This window comes from Tachypleus tridentatus, chromosome 12, assembly GCF_004210375.1.
Source record: "Tachypleus tridentatus isolate NWPU-2018 chromosome 12, ASM421037v1, whole genome shotgun sequence".
NCBI classification, from domain to species: Eukaryota; Metazoa; Arthropoda; class Merostomata; order Xiphosura; family Limulidae; genus Tachypleus; species Tachypleus tridentatus.
This window is the reverse complement of record NC_134836.1, coordinates 128605029-128622876: the sequence shown is the minus strand read 5'-3', so window position 1 is coordinate 128622876 and position 17848 is coordinate 128605029. Positions and strand designations below refer to the sequence as shown.

General features: G+C 31.6%; 1 protein-coding gene across 1 annotated transcript in view; it reads left to right on the top strand.

The window, feature by feature from the left end:
* Positions 1-16757, top strand: part of LOC143234667 (hemocytin-like) — a 96809-nt gene extending 80052 nt beyond the window's left edge. Inside the window, exons 40-46 of the mRNA XM_076472203.1 lie at positions 5765-5854; positions 7458-7580; positions 9286-9378; positions 10899-11024; positions 13265-13319; positions 15224-15376; positions 16350-16757. Coding sequence (XP_076328318.1) covers positions 5765-5854; positions 7458-7580; positions 9286-9378; positions 10899-11024; positions 13265-13319; positions 15224-15376; positions 16350-16534 — 825 coding nt within the window. The 3' untranslated portion in view covers positions 16535-16757. The remainder of the gene's footprint in view (positions 1-5764; positions 5855-7457; positions 7581-9285; positions 9379-10898; positions 11025-13264; positions 13320-15223; positions 15377-16349) is intronic.
* The last annotated feature ends 1091 nt before the right edge of the window (positions 16758-17848 follow it).

The following is a 17848-nucleotide window of genomic DNA, read 5'->3' as shown; positions in this document are numbered from 1 at the left end:
GGTTCATTAGGTAAAGATGTAAGTAGATCCCTTCTTTTTGCTCTGTTAGTGGTTCATTAGGTAAAGATGTAAGTAGATCCCTTCTTTTTGCTCTGTTAGTGGTTCATTAGGTAAAGATGTAAGTAGATCCCTTCTTTTAGTTCTGTTAGTGGTTCATTAGGTAAAGATGTAAGTAGATCCCTTCTTGTTGCTCTGTTAGTGGTTCATTAGGTAAAGATGTAAGTGGATCCCTTCGTTTTGTTCTGTTAGTGGTTCATTAGGTAAAGATGTAAGTAGATCTCTTCTTTTTGTTCTGTTAGTGGTTCATTAGGTTAAGATGTAAGTAGATCCCTTCTTTTTGTTCTGTTAGTGGTTCATTAGGTAAAGATGTAAGTAGATCCATTCTTTTTGTTCTATTAGTGGTTCATTAGGTAGAGATGTAAGTAGATCCCTTCTTTTTGTTCTGTTAGTGGTTCATTAGGTAAAGATGTAAGTAGATCCCTTCTTGTTGCTCTGTTAGTGGTTCATTAGGTAAAGATGTAAGTCGATCCCTTCTTGTTGCTCTGTTAGTGGTTCATTAGGTAAAGATGTAAGTAGATCCATTCTTTTTGTTCTGTTAGTGGTTCATTAGGTGAAGATGTAAGTAGATCCCTTTTTTTTGCTCTGTTAGTGGTTCATTAAGTAAAGATGTAAGTAGATCCCTTCTTGTTGCTCTGTTAGTGGTTCATTAGGTAAAGATGTAAGTAGATCCCTTTTTTTTGCTCTGTTAGTGGTTCATTAAGTAAAGATGTAAGTAGATCCCTTCTTTATGTTCTGTTAGTGGTTCATTAGGTAAAGATGTAAGTAGATCCTTTTTTTTGTTCTGTTAGTGGTTCATTAGGTAAAGAAGTAAGTGGATCCCTTCTTTTTGTTCTGTTAGTGGTTCATTAGGTATAGATGTAAGTAGATCCATTCTTTTGGTTCTATTAGTGGTTCATTAGGTAAAGATGTAAGTAGATCTCTTCTTTTTGTTCTGTTAGTGGTTCATTAGGTAAAGATGTAAGTAGATCCCTTCTTTTTGCTCTGTTAGTGGTTCATTAGGTAAAGATGTAAGTAGATCCCTTTTTTTTGCTCTGTCAGTGGTTCATTAGGTAAAGATGTAAGTAGGTCCCTTCTTGTTGCTCTGTTAGTGGTTCATTAGGTAAAGATGTAAGTAGATCCCTTTTTTTTGCTCTGTTAGTGGTTCATTAGGTAAAGATGTAAGTAGATCCATTCTTTTGGTTCTATTAGTGGTTCATTAGGTAAAGATGTAAGTAGATCTCTTCTTTTTGTTCTGTTAGTGGTTCATTAGGTAAAGATGTAAGTAGATCCCTTCTTTTTGCTCTGTTAGTGGTTCATTAGGTAAAGATGTAAGTAGATCCCTTTTTTTGCTCTGTCAGTGGTTCATTAGGTAAAGATGTAAGTAGGTCCCTTCTTGTTGCTCTGTTAGTGGTTCATTAGGTAAAGATGTAAGTAGATCCCTTTTTTTTGCTCTGTTAGTGGTTCATTAGGTAAAGATGTAAGTAGATCCCTTCTTTATGTTTTGTTAGTGGTTCATTAGGTAAAGATGTAAGTAGATCTCTTCTTTTTGTTCTGTTAGTGGTTCATTAGGTAAAGATGTAAGTAGATCCCTTCTTTTTGTTCTGTTAGTGGTTCATTAGGTAAAGATGTAAGTAGATCCCTTCTTTTTGCTCTGTTAGTGGTTCATTAGGTAAAGATGTAAGTAGATCCCTTCTTTTAGTTCTGTTAGTGGTTCTTTAGGTAAAGATGTTTATTTTGGATGATAGTTTATTTAACTTCTGGTTATGTTAATATATTTATGGTAGTACGTGTATAATTAGTTAAGAGATAAAAAGGTCATATATGTCAGAAAAAGATAATTCTACGAATTAGAATAAGAAATAAATTATGACAACCTTTGAATATCTTATGGCTTTGAATTGAATTTCATTTAACCATCTAAATAATTTACAGTTAGCCAGTCTACTTAAATGCATGAAGTGTGACTTTAATTAACCCTTTCCATATGGCTTGCAGGTAAAAGTCCATGTCATCATGTTTGTCAACTTGCATTTACAATTTTATTAAAAATAAATATTTTAAAACAAATGCACCTGAACATTGCTTTTTGAATGCAGCATTGGTTCACATTAGATGCTTCTGATGACAAAATACAAAGTCTTTAGTTTTGTATGAATTGAGAACTCAAATTACCAATATTCAAAATGTAGAATATAAGATAAGAACCTCTTATCTTTTGTATTTGCTAAGATATGACTCATATACTGAACCAAACAGAGTGGCCCTGCTCATTTCTTTCCATTTTTAGAAACAGTGTCTCTAATATACACTTTCTTAAATATATGACATGTTAATAACCAACTGAAAGCTTAAAATGTCCCTCAAGTGGTTTTCTGAGCAATTTTATAACATGAATAATTCTTTCTTTCAAAATGAACCTTGTGCTGATAACTTGAATTATTAACCTGTCCAAAATTTCATGTTTTTTATACCAGTATAATTACTCTCATGGACACTTTCATGGTTTCCAATTTGGTGAATTTCACCCAACCCATAATTAAAGGGTTAGTTAAACTCATACTTAAGTGTTCAAATATGAATCACAATGTAATATTTGCCTTTAAGTTCATGTTCTGCTGTTCTTGTTTGTAGACAACTATACCCACTTCAAAGCAATAAAAATTAAAAGACATAATTTATTGTTATAAGGATGGTTAGTCTAAAAACATTAACTACATAAGTTTCTGCATAAGGATGGCTGGTCTGAAAATGTTAAGTAGAAAGCTTAATAGTTAAGAATGGATAGTCTAAAATTTAACCACTAAAGTTAATGTACAAAAGTGTTTCTTTCTTTTCCATTATTACCTAGGCAATCACATAAATAATTATGATGTTGAGTTTAATAAAGTTATCCACATAAATAATTAAATATTGATGCTGAATCTGATAAAGTTAGCTGTAAATGATTGTATAATGATGGTAAAGTTAGCCACATAAATAATTACACTATGTTACAAAATTTTTACTTTTTCGTGTTTCTGGGCAGAAAATAATATTTCCTAATTGCTTATGCCTCAAGTAAATGGAAAAGACCTATTTTTCTCCTCAAACTTTACTTTTGTGACCTTGGTAATGAAATTTTCAAAGTTATCCATTTTACAGAACATCTCACGTAGATTCAGTGCTGAGTAGCGATAGAGAATGTTCTCTAACTTGCAAGAATTTTCAAGATTTTTCTATAATGTTGTAGAATTTACAATAATTTTCAAGAACCTTTTAGAATTTTACACGTGTAAAAACAGCTGGTATGGGTTGAGAAAATTTTTTATGTAGAGGAGCAAACAACATTTTGATGTTATATCCCTCTTTACAGAAGTCCCAGCCACTGAAGCCTGCAAGATAGTCTTAGAACTCTATATCTGAGACCCTAACTCATCAATAGACATTCCCAGCAACCAATTAGCAACCCTCATAGAATTCACCACAATGAAGACAAACTTCATGTTCAACAACCACAACTATATACAAACAAATGGCCTAAGCATGAGCAACCCAGTGTCACCAGTTCTAACCAATATTTTTATGACACAAGTTGAAACACAAGCAATTAACACAGCATTACATCTACCACTATACTGGTACAGATATGTAGATGACACGTTTGCAGGATTCAAATATACAGAACACGTACTTAATTTTTTCAATCACATTACCTCTATACATCCCAACATTAACTTCACATGTGAACAAGAAGAAAGCAATCAAATATCATTTATTTACCTCAAAATTACAAGAACTGACACACAATTCAAAACAGAAATCCACCGAAAAATCACCCATACTGGACTATACATTTCTTGGGACTCAGCACACAAAACAAAACAAAAACTCAACATACTATGAGACCAAATAAACACAGCCAGAAAACTATGCTTGCCAGGTAAAATTAACGATGAATTAGACAAAATAAAACAGTACTTCATCAACATCGATAAGTTTCCTCCACAAACCATAGAAAACATTATACGCACACACCTAGACAGAAAGCAAAATCAACCAACAAAGTAAATATATCTCACGAATCAAAAATCACAAAACCATATACTGCTGTATACCATATATTCCTGACATCAGCAGGCAAATAACCAACATTTGGCAAAAATTAGTAACAAAATATGACATTCTAGTTAATACCAAATTTATTCAAAAACCAGGCACAAAACTGAGATCTATACTGTGTAAAAACTACACTGACACACACCACACCAACATTATTTATAAAATACAATGTGATAACTGCCACGACTTCTATATTGGAGAAACAAGTAGAAAAATGGAAACCAGATTCAAAGAACATAAAAAGTCACCTTCACATGCTTTCGAACACTGCAAGTCAAATAAACACAACATAACCATAGAAAACACTCAAATACTAAATAAAGAAACAAACATAAACAAACGCAAAATTAAAGAAGCCTTACTTATACAACAACTTAAACACAAAATAAACCAATATAAAGGAACGCCTTTATACCTATATTAAATATAATAAAATAAATAATATAAAATTATATAATCAAACATCTAACACCGCCCTCTACATTCCAGCACTCAGTTACACAACTCCTTCCAAACATGTGGTCAGCTTCCGGTCAGTTACCTCTTTCTTTCTTTGTGAACCTGACGATGACCGAAGAAGGTCGAAACATTGTTCGCTCTTCTACTAAAAATATTTTCTCTTCCGAAACGAGCCTTTTTTGCATACATATTTGCATACATATAATGGTGTTGAGTATGATGTAGTTAACCACATAAATAATTATATAATGGTGTTGAGTATGATGTATTTAACCACATAAATAATTATATAATGGTGTTGAGTATGATGTAGTTAACCACATAAATAATTATGTAATGGTGTTGAGTATGATGTAGTTAACCACATAAATAATTATGTAATGGTGTTGAGTATGATGTAGTTAACCACATAAATAATTATGTAATGGTGTTGAGTATGATGTAGTTAACCACATAAATAATTATATAATGGTGTTGAGTATGATGTAGTTAACCACATAAATAATTATATAATGGTGTTGAGTATGATGTAGTTAACCACATAAATAATTATATAATGGTGTTGAGTATGATGTAGTTAACCACATAAATAATTATATAATGGTGTTGAGTATGATGTAGTTAACCACATAAATAATTATATAATGGTGTTGAGTATGATGTAGTTAACCACATAAATAATTATATAATGGTGTTGAGTATGATGTAGTTAACCACGTAAATAATTATATAACGATGTTCAGTCTTATAAAGTTAACCACATAAGTAATATTGCTGAGGTTGATAAAGTTAGCTACAAATAATTGTATAATGATGTTGAGTCTGAAAATTTTAGCCACAAAATTTATTGTGAAAGATCACTAGGCTTACAAATGGAAGAGTATCCATTTGGGTTGGTACTTGTAAATGCATTATAACAAACAACTGTATTTTGGAAAGAAGAACTAGTAGGATCATTTTTGTAAACATTTTTAGAGTTGTTTGTTTGTATTTTCAGAGCAAATCAATTTAAAATTGAAATGTTTGTTGGATTCTTGAGTTGAAAATCTGCTGTTGATCTTTGGGGACTGTATCATTGTAATTATAACAAAATTCATATCTTCTGATGTTAAATAATTCATAATTTTAAACCATCCACACAAATTTAGAATTATTTTTGTAACTTTAGGATTATGTTCGGGTAGAAGAAAATGTGCCTGGAGCCTGTTGTCCAAAATTCCGACGTTTACGCTGTAAACATGGAAACCACACTTACATTGTGAGTAATGTAGTACATTAAAATAATTTTTCATTTTCTATAAATATTTAAATGGCAACAGATATGTTGTAAAATAGATCTCAATGTTTGAAACTTTTGCAGATACATATAAAGTCTTCATCTCAAGCCTAAAAAATATATAATTTTAGTCAGTTTACTGATTTATTGAAATGTTTTACAAAAATGATTTTAATGTTGAAAACATTCTGTAAAGTGTAAACATCAAACTAAAACTCTTAAATTAAAATGAAATATGTTTCTGTGCCTTGTTCTTGTCTCCTATCTTTTGAATGCTTTCGCTCACTCTGAAGTTGTTATTCACTGCTATTTAACATGTTAATTTCCAACAAGCTTCATACCCAGCTGAATTAGAAGATTATTAACATTATATGTTATAACATTGTAATTCCAACTGTTATGTTCTTAACTACTTATCTAATTAAAAAAAATTTAATATCCCTTGTATTTCTAGGTTGGTGAGAGTTGGCCATCTCCTGGTATAGATAAGCATAACATCCCTTTTATGGACTAGGGTGGTGACATTTTGTGGTCTCATAGTGTAGAAAAGTGTAACATCCCTTTGGTGTTCCAAGTTGGTGACAGTTAGCCATCTTCTCATGAACATAACTGTAACATCCCTTTTATGTAGGTTGGTGACAGATGACCATCTTCTCATGAATGTAACTGTAACATTCCCTGAATTTTCGTAGTTGGTGACAGTTGACCATCTTCTCATGAATGTAACTGTAACATTCCCTGAATTTTCGTGGTTGGTGACAGTTGACCATCTTCTCATGAATGTAACTGTAACATTCCCTGAATTTTCGTGGTTGGTGACAGTTGACCATCTTCTCATGAATGTAACTGTAACATTCCCTGAATTTTCTTGGTTGATGACAGTTGACCATCTTCTCATGAATGTAACTGTAACATTCCCTGAATTTTCTTGGTTGATGACAGTTGACCATCTTCTCATGAATGTAACTGTAACATTCCCTGAATTTTCTTGGTTGATGACAGTTGGCCATCTTCTCATGAATGTAACTGTAACATTCCCTGAATTTTCTTGGTTGATGACAGTTGGCCATCTTCTCATGAATGTAACTGTAACATTCCCTGAATTTTCTTGGTTGGTGACAGTTGACCATCTTCTCATGAATGTAACTGTAACATTCCCTGAATTTTCTTGGTTGATGACAGTTGGCCATCTTCTCTGGGACATAACTGTGACAATCTTGTATGTTCTAGGTTGGTGACAGTTGGCAATATTCTCATGAACGTAACTGTAACATCCCTTATATGTTGTAGGTTGTTGACAGATGGCCATCTTCTCTGGGACATAACTGTGACAATCTTGTATGCTCTAGGTTGGTGACAGTTTACCATCTCCTCTGGGACAAAACTGTAACTTATTTTGTATGTTTTAGGTTTGTGACAGCCATCTTCTCATAGACATAACTGTAACAACCCTTGTACATTCTAGGTTGGTTACAGTTGACTATCCTCTCATGAACATAACTGTAACAACCCTTGTACATTCTAGGTTGGTTACAGTTGACTATCTTCTCATGAACATAACTGTAACATCTCTTGTATGTTCTAGGCTGGTGACAGTTGGCCATCTCCAGATGGTGATAAGTGCAAGAAGTACAAGTGTGTAACAGCTCCAAATGGGGAAGTACAAAAAGTTGAACAGATAACTACCTGTAAGAAAGATTGTCCACCAGTAAGTTTATTTCAGTTGATATAACCACTTCCCAGCAAACAGGCTTATTTCATGTCAGATGTATGGTGCTTCTATTTAAATTTAGTATTTACATACAAAATAAGATGACAAGTGTACACTTTTTAAGTTCAGTATTCACACAATATAAAAGGACAAGTGTACACTTTTTAAGTTCAGTATTCACACAATGTAAGATGACAAGTGTACACTTTTTAAGTTCAGTATTCACACAATATAAAAGGACAAGTGTACACTTTTTAAATTCGGTATTCACACAATGTAAGATGACAATAATATTTTCAACATCAGAAAGTGAGCCATATATGTGATAGCTTCAGTGTATAGATTTGTTTATAGTATTTTCAGTATCAGAATGTGACCCATGTATGTGACAGCTGCAGTGAATTTGTTAGTTAATAGTATTTTGAAAATCAGAATGTGCCCCACATATCTGACAGCTTCAGTGAATAGGTTTGTTAATAGTATTTTCAATGTCAGAATGTGTCACATATGTGTGACAGCAGCAGTGTATAGGTTAGTTAATAGTATTTTCAATATCAGAATGTATCACATATGTGTGACAGCTGATGTGTATAGGTTAGTTAATAGTATTTTTAGCATGAGAATGTGTCACATATGTGTGACAGCAGCAGTGTATAGGTTAGTTAATAGTATTTTCAATATCAGAATGTGTCACATATGTGTGACAGCAGCAGTGTATAGGTTTGTTAATAGTATTTTCAGGATGAAAATGTGACCCATATGTGTGACAGCTACAATATGTAGTTTAATTAATAGTGTCTTTAACATCAGAATATGACCCATATATGTGACAGCTGATGTGAATATGTTGGTTAATAGTATTTTCAATATCAGAATGTGACTAATATATGTGACAGCTGAAGTAAATAGGTTTCTTAATAGTATTTTCAGTATCAGTAGGTGACACATATGTGACATCTGCAATGAGTAGGTTTGTTAATAGTATTTTCTGTATCAGAATGTGAGCTATACATGTGACATCTGCAATGAGTAGGTTTGTTAATAGTATTTTCTGTATCAGAATGTGAACCATACATGTGACATCTGCAATGAGTAGGTTTGTTAATAGTATTTTCTGTATCAGAATGTGAACCATACATGTGACATCTGCAATGAGTAGGTTTGTTAATAGTATTTTCTGTATCAGAATGTGAACCATACATGTGACATCTGCAATGAGTAGGTTTGTTAATAGTATTTTCTGTATCAGAATGTGAACCATACATGTGACATCTGCAATGAGTAGGTTTGTTAATAGTATTTTCTGTATCAGAATGTGAACCATACATGTGACATCTGCAATGAGTAGGTTTGTTAATAGTATTTTCTGTATCAGAATGTGAACCATACATGTGACATCTGCAATGAGTAGGTTTGTTAATAGTATTTTCTGTATCAGAATGTGAACCATACATGTGACATCTTCAATGAGTAGGTTTGTTAATATTATTTTCTGTATCAGAATGTGAACCATACATGTGACATCTGCAATGAGTAGGTTTGTTAATAGTATTTTCAACATCATAGACATTGTATGATTGACAATAAGTATTTTAATCATGTTCTTTAAATCTAAAGTGATATATTAGTGTTCTTTCCAACATTACAAAGATTCATACATGTGTTCATGTTCTAGTAACAGTGTTTACATTTTGTCTTTTAGTTTGCTGAGTATGTTGAACCAGCTCCTGACTCACCTGATTGTTGTGGACATTGTAAGATTGTTGCTTGTGAAGAGAATGGACAAGTCTATCAGGTATTAAATTATGTCCTGTTGTTATTGATTCATTTCCACAAGTGTTACTTGTTTTCTTAACAAAGTTTTCGTGAAATGTCCTACAATATGTAATCAATATATACAAAAATATATAACACTCAGTAGTTGTAGTAATTTTATTTAGTCAGATAAGAGTTAGAACTAACATAATATATTATCTCCACCAATTTACTTAAGTATTGTATTGTTATCTATGATGAAATTTTTTCATAGTTCTCAGGTAAGGCAAAAAAACATGCTTAATGAATACTCATTGTTGTTTTTGGCTGGTTTTGAGACTTTCAAATTAATCATTGAAACAAAGGTTGTGTACAGATGGTCATTGTTTGAATGTGTACATATCAGGTGTGTACAGGTGATTGTTGTTTGAATGTGTACTTGACAGGTATGTACAGGTGATCATTGTTTGAATGTGTACTTGTCAGGTATGTACAGGTGATTGTTGTTTGAATGTGTACTTGTCAGGTATGTACAGGTGATTGTAGTTTGAATGTGTACTTGTCAGGTATGTACAGGTGATTGTTTGAATGTGTACTTGTCAGGTATGTATAGGTGATCATTTTTTGAATGTGTACTTGTCAGGTATGTACAGGTGATCGTTGTTTGAATGTGTACTTGTCAGGTATGTGCAGGTGGTCATTGTTTGAATGTGTACTTGTCAGCTATGTACAGATGGTCGTTGTTTGAATGTGTACTTGTCAGGTATGTGCAGGTGGTCATTGTTTGAATGTGTACTTGTCAGCTATGTACAGATGGTCGTTGTTTGAATGTATACATATCAGGTGTGTACAGGTGATCATTGTTTGAATGTGCACACATCAGGTATGTACAGGTGATTGTTGTTTAAATGTGTACTTGTCAGGTATGTACAGGTGATTGTTGTTTAAATGTGCACATCAGGTATGTACAGGTGATTGTTGTTTAAATGTGTACTTGTCAGGTATGTACAGGTGATTGTTGTTTGAATGTGCACATCAGGTATGTACAGGTGATTGTTGTTTGAATGTGCACATCAGGTATGTACAGGTGATCGTTGTTTGAATGTGCAGATGTCAGGTTCTTTTCGATGTGTGCTTTTGAAAATGTTTATATATGTATAATTCTTATTATTTTTAATCTATTTAAATGAATACAAAACTAGCTTCACAAAGTTTTATTATTCCTTGTGGAAAAAGGCAAAAAAGGCCTAAAGGTTCTCTGTTTGTTAACAAATTAACACCATTATACTTTTTTAAACTGTATTTATATAGCATTTTTAAGTAATATATTACTTTAATAACAGAAGAATATTTTCTATTTTAATGTATATGTTATTTACGATAAGTTTGAATCAAATAATGTTTTTATTAAGTTGTAATTATTATCATAGTATTAATTTTAATTTTTGAAGGACAAGCTCCATAACTATATGACTTAGTTAAAACTGTCTGTAGCTGGGATACTGATATGTACCTTAAGTTGGAACTTTGTTTAAATATCTTTCTTATTTTGTATGTGAGGTTGGAGTGAAATGGAACTCTACAGAAAAGCCTTGTTATGAAGCAGAATGTATAGAAAAAAATGGCACAATCCAAACTCTTTTTGTAAAACGAGAATGTCTTCCCATTCCTGACACTTGTCCTAAGGTATATTTTGTTGTAACCTAAGTGATCAGTTGTATTCTATTCATTTAATCATCTTTTGTGTATGTATTCTTATTAGAAACCACTGTTTCATGATAAATAAAAGGTGATTGTAATTTGTAAAATATCAGGTAATGTAACTGATTTTTGATTTTTTTATTTAATTAATTTTACTGTTGATATTTTGTAAATTAATGTAGGCTTAACTTGTATATACTTTTAAGTTAGCTGGACCTTTAGACACATTGTTAGTCTTTTATTATTAGAACATTAATTAATACACCTGAGTAATTGTTTATATTGATGTCCATTTTTACTGAAAATACTTTCAAACTAGTTCTAGCCTATACGTAATAGTAATTTCCCTTCTCTGTATTGCTCCCAGTATTATTAGTATTGTGCTTAACAACAAACAGTTTGTTCTGTAAGTAATATAGACCTGAAAATGTTAGTCTTTCTTCATAACAAACTTAGATCTAATGGTACTTATGTATGAGTTATCCAACTCTAGATATTTATATATTTATAAAATATATATAACTCAGCTATGTTAAAGTAAACAATGTGTGTTTCAAAATTATCCTGCTTTCAAACCTTAAAAATTCAGGGTACAAAAAGAAAATGAAATTAAAGAAAACATATTTTCTTAAATATATGTAAACAGTTCCCAAACTGTAATAACATTTTCTAAGATATAAGAAAATTTAAGAAATCATAACAAAGAAACTTCAGTTAGAGGAATTGCATCTTTTATGCTTCTGTCAAAAAAGGGGAAGGCAGAGTTTTAAGGAAAGTCAGAGATGTGTATAATCAAGTTTACTTTTTCCAAGAAATTTATTTCTATGAAATTCCAACCACTGATGTTGTGTTCCATTTTCTCCCAAGTAAGACATAGTATATTATTTTTTGCCGCTTTCATTAGAAATACTGGTTATACTAAAGCATAGTACAATACTTGTTGTTGGTTTTTTAAAATTATTTGTTCTCTTTTGTATATCAAATGTCATTATTATTATACCACATTATGCATCTTGTTTTGTCATTGCTGGCTTAATATATGTATTTAAATCTGAGACAAATCTCATAGAGTTTTAGGTGGTTTTAATGGGTAAAAAACGGCAATTTTTATCAGTTTAATATAGTAACAAATATACAGTGTTTTAATTTGATTATACAGTTGTTCATTACCCTGTCAAACCAAATCCAAACTTTAATATGTGTTTCTCATCATCACATTCAAATATCACCGAACACATTAAATATTACAGCTGAAAATACAAAGAAACATTATTTGTAATTAGAAATGTAACAAAAGTTTAATTTATCACTGATATTAATAATTAGATTGAATGTGTGCATCACACTAAATAGCTTTGTCTAATGTGCATCACACTAAATAGATTTGTCTAATGTGCATCACACTAAATAGCTTTGTCTAATGTGCATCACACTAAATAGATTTGTCTAATGTTCATCATACTAAATAGCTTTGTCTGATGTGCATCACACTAAATAGATTTGTCTAATGTGCATCACACTAAATAACTTTGTCTGATGTGCATCACCCTAAATAGCTTTGTCTGATGTGCATCACACTAAATAGCTTTGTCTAATGTGCATTACACTAAATAGATTTGTCTAATGTGCATCACACTAAATAGCTTTGTCTGATGTGCATCACACTAAATAGCTTTGTCTGATGTGCATCACCCTAAATAGCTTTGTCTAATGTGCATCACACTAAATAGCTTTGTCTGATGTGCATCACCCTAAATAGCTTTGTGTGATGTGCATCACACTAAATAGCTTTGTCTGATGTGCATCACACTAAATAGCTTTGTCTAATGTGCATCACACTAAATAGCTTTGTCTAATGTGCATCACACTAAATAGCTTTGTCTAATCAGAAGTTAATATGAAGAAACTATAAACAGTTTTCAAACTTGGATAAGTTTTTTAAATAATAAAGAAATACAAGTTAGAGAAATGATATGTTAATGGTGAACAATTCTCAAACGTAATGACTTTCCTAATATAAAAAAGGTATCAAATTATACAAATAATATCATTTTTGATACAAGCAATTCTGAAATTGTAGGGAACTTTTCTAACATATGTAATTTAAAAAATTATATATATAATTAATTCTCAAACCATTATGGCATTTGTAACAGAGAAAATCAAATAAAAATGTTCTTTCTTTATTGCAATTTGTTAATGGTTTATCATCTTTTGTTGACCAGGAAGATATTGTATTTGATGACTTTGGCTGTTGTAAGAAATGTCGTTTTATACCAGGTAAGTTATTAACGTAAATATGATTAGACAGATGCTTCTCTTAAAATATTTGAAAAAGAAAGTTAATAGGAATTTAATTGTGGAAAATTGTGTGATAAATTTTAAAGTTAATATCAGTGTTCAACGATTGGCAGTGTTCAATATTAAGATTATGTGAATATTGTTCACCAGAAAAAAACAAAAACTGTCTTGGTGTTAAGATATTATCTTAATGCTTCTGTACATGAGGAATAGCAATGTTCAATATTAAGATTATGTAAATATTGTTCACCAGAAAAAAACAACAAAAACTGTCTCGGTGTTAAGATAGTATCTTAATGCTTCTGTACCTGAGGAATAGCAATGTTCTTAATTAAGATTATGTGAATATTGTTCATCAGAAAAAAACAACAAAAACTGTCTCGGTGTTAAGATATTATCTTAATGCTTCTGTACATCATCGGCATGGCCAGGTTGTTAAGGCACTCGATTCATAATCTGAGGGTTGCAGATTTGAATCCCTGTCACACCAAACATGCTCACCCTTTCAGCCATGGGGGAGTTATAATGTGACGGTCAATACCACTATTCATTGGTAAAATAGTAGCCCAAAAGTTGGCAGTGGGTGGTGATGACTAGCTGCCTACCCTCTTATCTTACACTACTAAATTAGGTACAGCTAGCTCAGATAACCTTCTTGTAACTTTGCACTAAATTCAACACAAACCAATCTTTACATCAGGAACAGCAATGTTCAGTATTAAGATGAACTTCACAGATTTATACCAACTTACTTAGCCCCCTGGAATACCTTCACATTAGTTGTCACCCTGTTCTCATCAACAAAACCATCTAGCCCATTTCTCTATATCATCTACTTCTATCCAGTTGGTGTTTGAGGGAACAAGCTCGCTGACACAGTTGCTAAGGCTGCTGCCCTGGTGCTATCACTGCCATGCTCGTTCCATACATGGAGTAAGGCTCTGTTTTCAAGGCTCAGTTCTGTGCCAGTTGGCAATTGACTTGGAGTGAGCAATGTAATAAAAAGCTTTTCCAAATCAAACCTTCTGTTTCTCTTTCACTGTCTTGTTTCCATAAGGATCAGAGGAGGAAGTTCTCCTGGCTATGCATGCATTAGTCACAGTTTTTTTAACTCATTGTTTTATTTTATCTGGACAGATGCTCCAATGTGTGGTCTGTCGTGCCATCATTATGACCATTAGAGACAGCAATATTTTAGAAATTTATTTTATATAGGTTCACCCCTGATGCTGGGCAGTATCATTGATGATGTTAACACTGTTCACATTACTAATGTTTTAAACTCTAAGTTATAATGAATTTACTTAAATTTTATTTTTACTGGTTATTTGATGTACATAGCCTAATACCTATGCACCAATAAACACCAAACAAACAATCAGTAACTGCTGTTTTAAGTATTAAGATTATATTAACGGCTCAACTTCACACGAGTTACAGCTGTATTCAATATTAAGATTATATTGACGGCTCAACTTTACACTACAAATAGTAATGTTTACTTTTTAAATTCCCATAAAGTGGTGACAGATAGTCAAATGAAGCACACATGTCATAAAATTAATGTTGTTTTTTTTAACTCTTCAAAGTTTTATTGTTTTAATCATTCAAAAATACTTCATATTAGGTATACAGATTTACTGTTTTATTTTTATGTTAATATGTCTTGATTTTGTTTTTAAGAAGATAACTTGTTACTATTATGATTTATTTCAAATGTGTATCTGGTTTTATACAATATTTTTATTCTCTTAAGACTTTCTTCATAATTAGACTTATTTATCATTCATGCTACACATACATTTATTTCCATGCCATATTTTTATACTCTTAAAAACTGTGTTTAAAAGTAGACTTACTTTTAATTGGGATTTCTGTTACAGGCACGTGTGTTCCAATGCGAGTTCCTAAAGTTGAAACAGTAAATTTCTTCAAGATGTATGAAAGAAACCGAGGAACGTGCACTAACAAAAAACCCATTTCTGATCTGGTTGAGTGTAGAGGTCACTGCAAGTCATCCACTGTTTACTCACCAAGTATGTGAAGTTATTTAGTCAGTGTTTCAACTTTTCTCGGCGCAATTACACTTTTGTGTCTTTTGAATAATTATGATTTTCATAAGTATCTCTTTAAGTATTAGGATGTGACATACAGATATGTAGTGTTTATAATGAAGATAAATATCTAGTCTCTATGGTGAAGATAGGTAACTATTCTCATAACATACAGATATGTAGTGTTTATAATGAAGATAAATATCTAGTCTCTATGGTGAAGATAGGTAACTAGTCTCATAACATACAGATATGTAGTGTTTATAATGAAGATAAATATCTAGTCTCTATGGTGAAGATAGGTAACTAATCTCATAACATACAGATATGTAGTGTTTATAATGAAGATAAATATTTAGTCTCCATGTTGAAGGTAGGTAACTTGTCTCATAACATACAGGTATGTAGTATTTATAATGAAGATAAATATCTAGTCTCTGTGGTGAAGATAGGTAACTATTTTCATAACATACAGATATGTAGTGTTTATAATAAAGATAAATATCTAGTCTCCATGTTGAAGGTAGATAACTAGTCCTATAGTAAACAGATATTTAGTGTTTATAATGAAGATAAATATCTAGCCTCCATGGTGAAGACAGGTAACTTATCTCATAGCAGACAGGTATTTAGTGTGTATAATGGAGATATGTAACTAGTACTAGATTGAAGATAAATGTGTTGCTTTAATAGTGAAGATAGGTAACTATTCACATAATATACAGATATTTAGTCTCAAGAATGAAGATAAATATCTATCCTCGGTAGTGAAAATAAGTAACTAGTGTCATAACAGACAGGTATTTATTCTACAAAGCAAAGATAAATATATAGTCTCCATAGTAAAAACAGATGTGTAGTCTCCATACCAAAGACAAGCACTTTCCTATTGTGTTTTTACTGTCTGAGGTTGTTCACTGCATAAGGTGATGTTATTATAATTTTCTCTGTTTAGAACAAGACACCTTTGTGAGCTCCTGTGACTGTTGTACAGCCAGTGGGTCAGTTAAACGAGAGATCATTTTGGATTGTGAAGATGGAAGTGAACTGAAGAAAACATTTTTCCAACCGAAGGATTGTGTCTGTACTGAATGTGGACAGTATGGAAAGGAGATATTACTTCCTACTCCTCTCAAATAATATCCTAAACTTTTTAACTCTGTTTTTTACCTTATGAGTTTGTAACAGTTTCAAAAATATATGCATTTGTAACCACCAGTGTTTTCTTAACAGTTCTTGAATGTTTCAATCATGGTGTTAGCTGTTTGACTTTTTTTTTTTTATAAATAATGGAAAATTAAAAAATATGTCATCTATTTCTTTGTATTTAGTTTTTGAATAATAAAAATACAATTTTAATACATGTTTTATGAATTAGTCTTACATTCGATGTTTAAATATTATTTTGGTCTGAACCTTACTTGTAAATTGTAGAATCACAAATCTGTATTTTTTTGTCTTGCACATTTAAAGATCCCAAGATCAGTTGTAACTGAAAATTAGTTGGAGAGTTATAATGTAATGAACATTTTGGCTTTACATGTATTCTCAGAATGTATTATTCTGCAGATGAAAATATAAATTTTAGTTCCAGTATCTTGTGATAAATTAAAAGAGTTCAAGAATTACTTCAAAAACTATATTAACAGACAAATAATAACACCAACTGAACTTACTTATAAATCTATTGGAAAATAGGTTCGATTTTTTTAACAGTTAAGTTGAATGAACTGTACTCACATTATTTTGGTGAAGTTTTGTTCATATTTTGATTAAGCATAATTAGTTTAATTCATGTTGTCCACAAATCATAGCCTGGCATGGCTGAGCAGTTATAGTGTTTGACTTTCAACCTGTGGATCTCAGGTTCAAATCCCATTCCACCAAACATTCTTCCTTTTTCAGATGTGGGGGTAAAACGGTAGTCCAAGGATTGGCAGTGGATAACTAGCTACCTTCCCTTTAGCCTTTCACTAATAATTTAGGAACAGCTATTGCAAATAGCTCTCATTTAGCTTTGTGCAAAATTCAAAACAAATAAAATGAAAACTTTTAGGTCAACAACAATCAGTTTATACCTTTATCTCTTCAGGATATTTTTAACTTGTACATGTTTTCTTGGGAAGGAATATTTAGATCAATAGCAGTGACTAAAGCATTTAGGCTTGAATAGTGATAGTAATTTTTATACAAGTTCTCATATGAAATACCATAGTATGTGGTTATAATTTTATCTTTAGATGGCCACTGAGATATTAGATTTCTTTACTAAAGTAACTACAATGATGTGATGTAATAGACAGTTACTTCTGTATTTTACAAAGATATTTATAACAGGAATTATAACCACTGTTACATGGTGGGTAGTATCCAACAAAATCTACCAGCACTACACAATGGATTGTTTCTGTCAAAATTTAATATTAATTATAACCAGCACTACACAGTGGATTG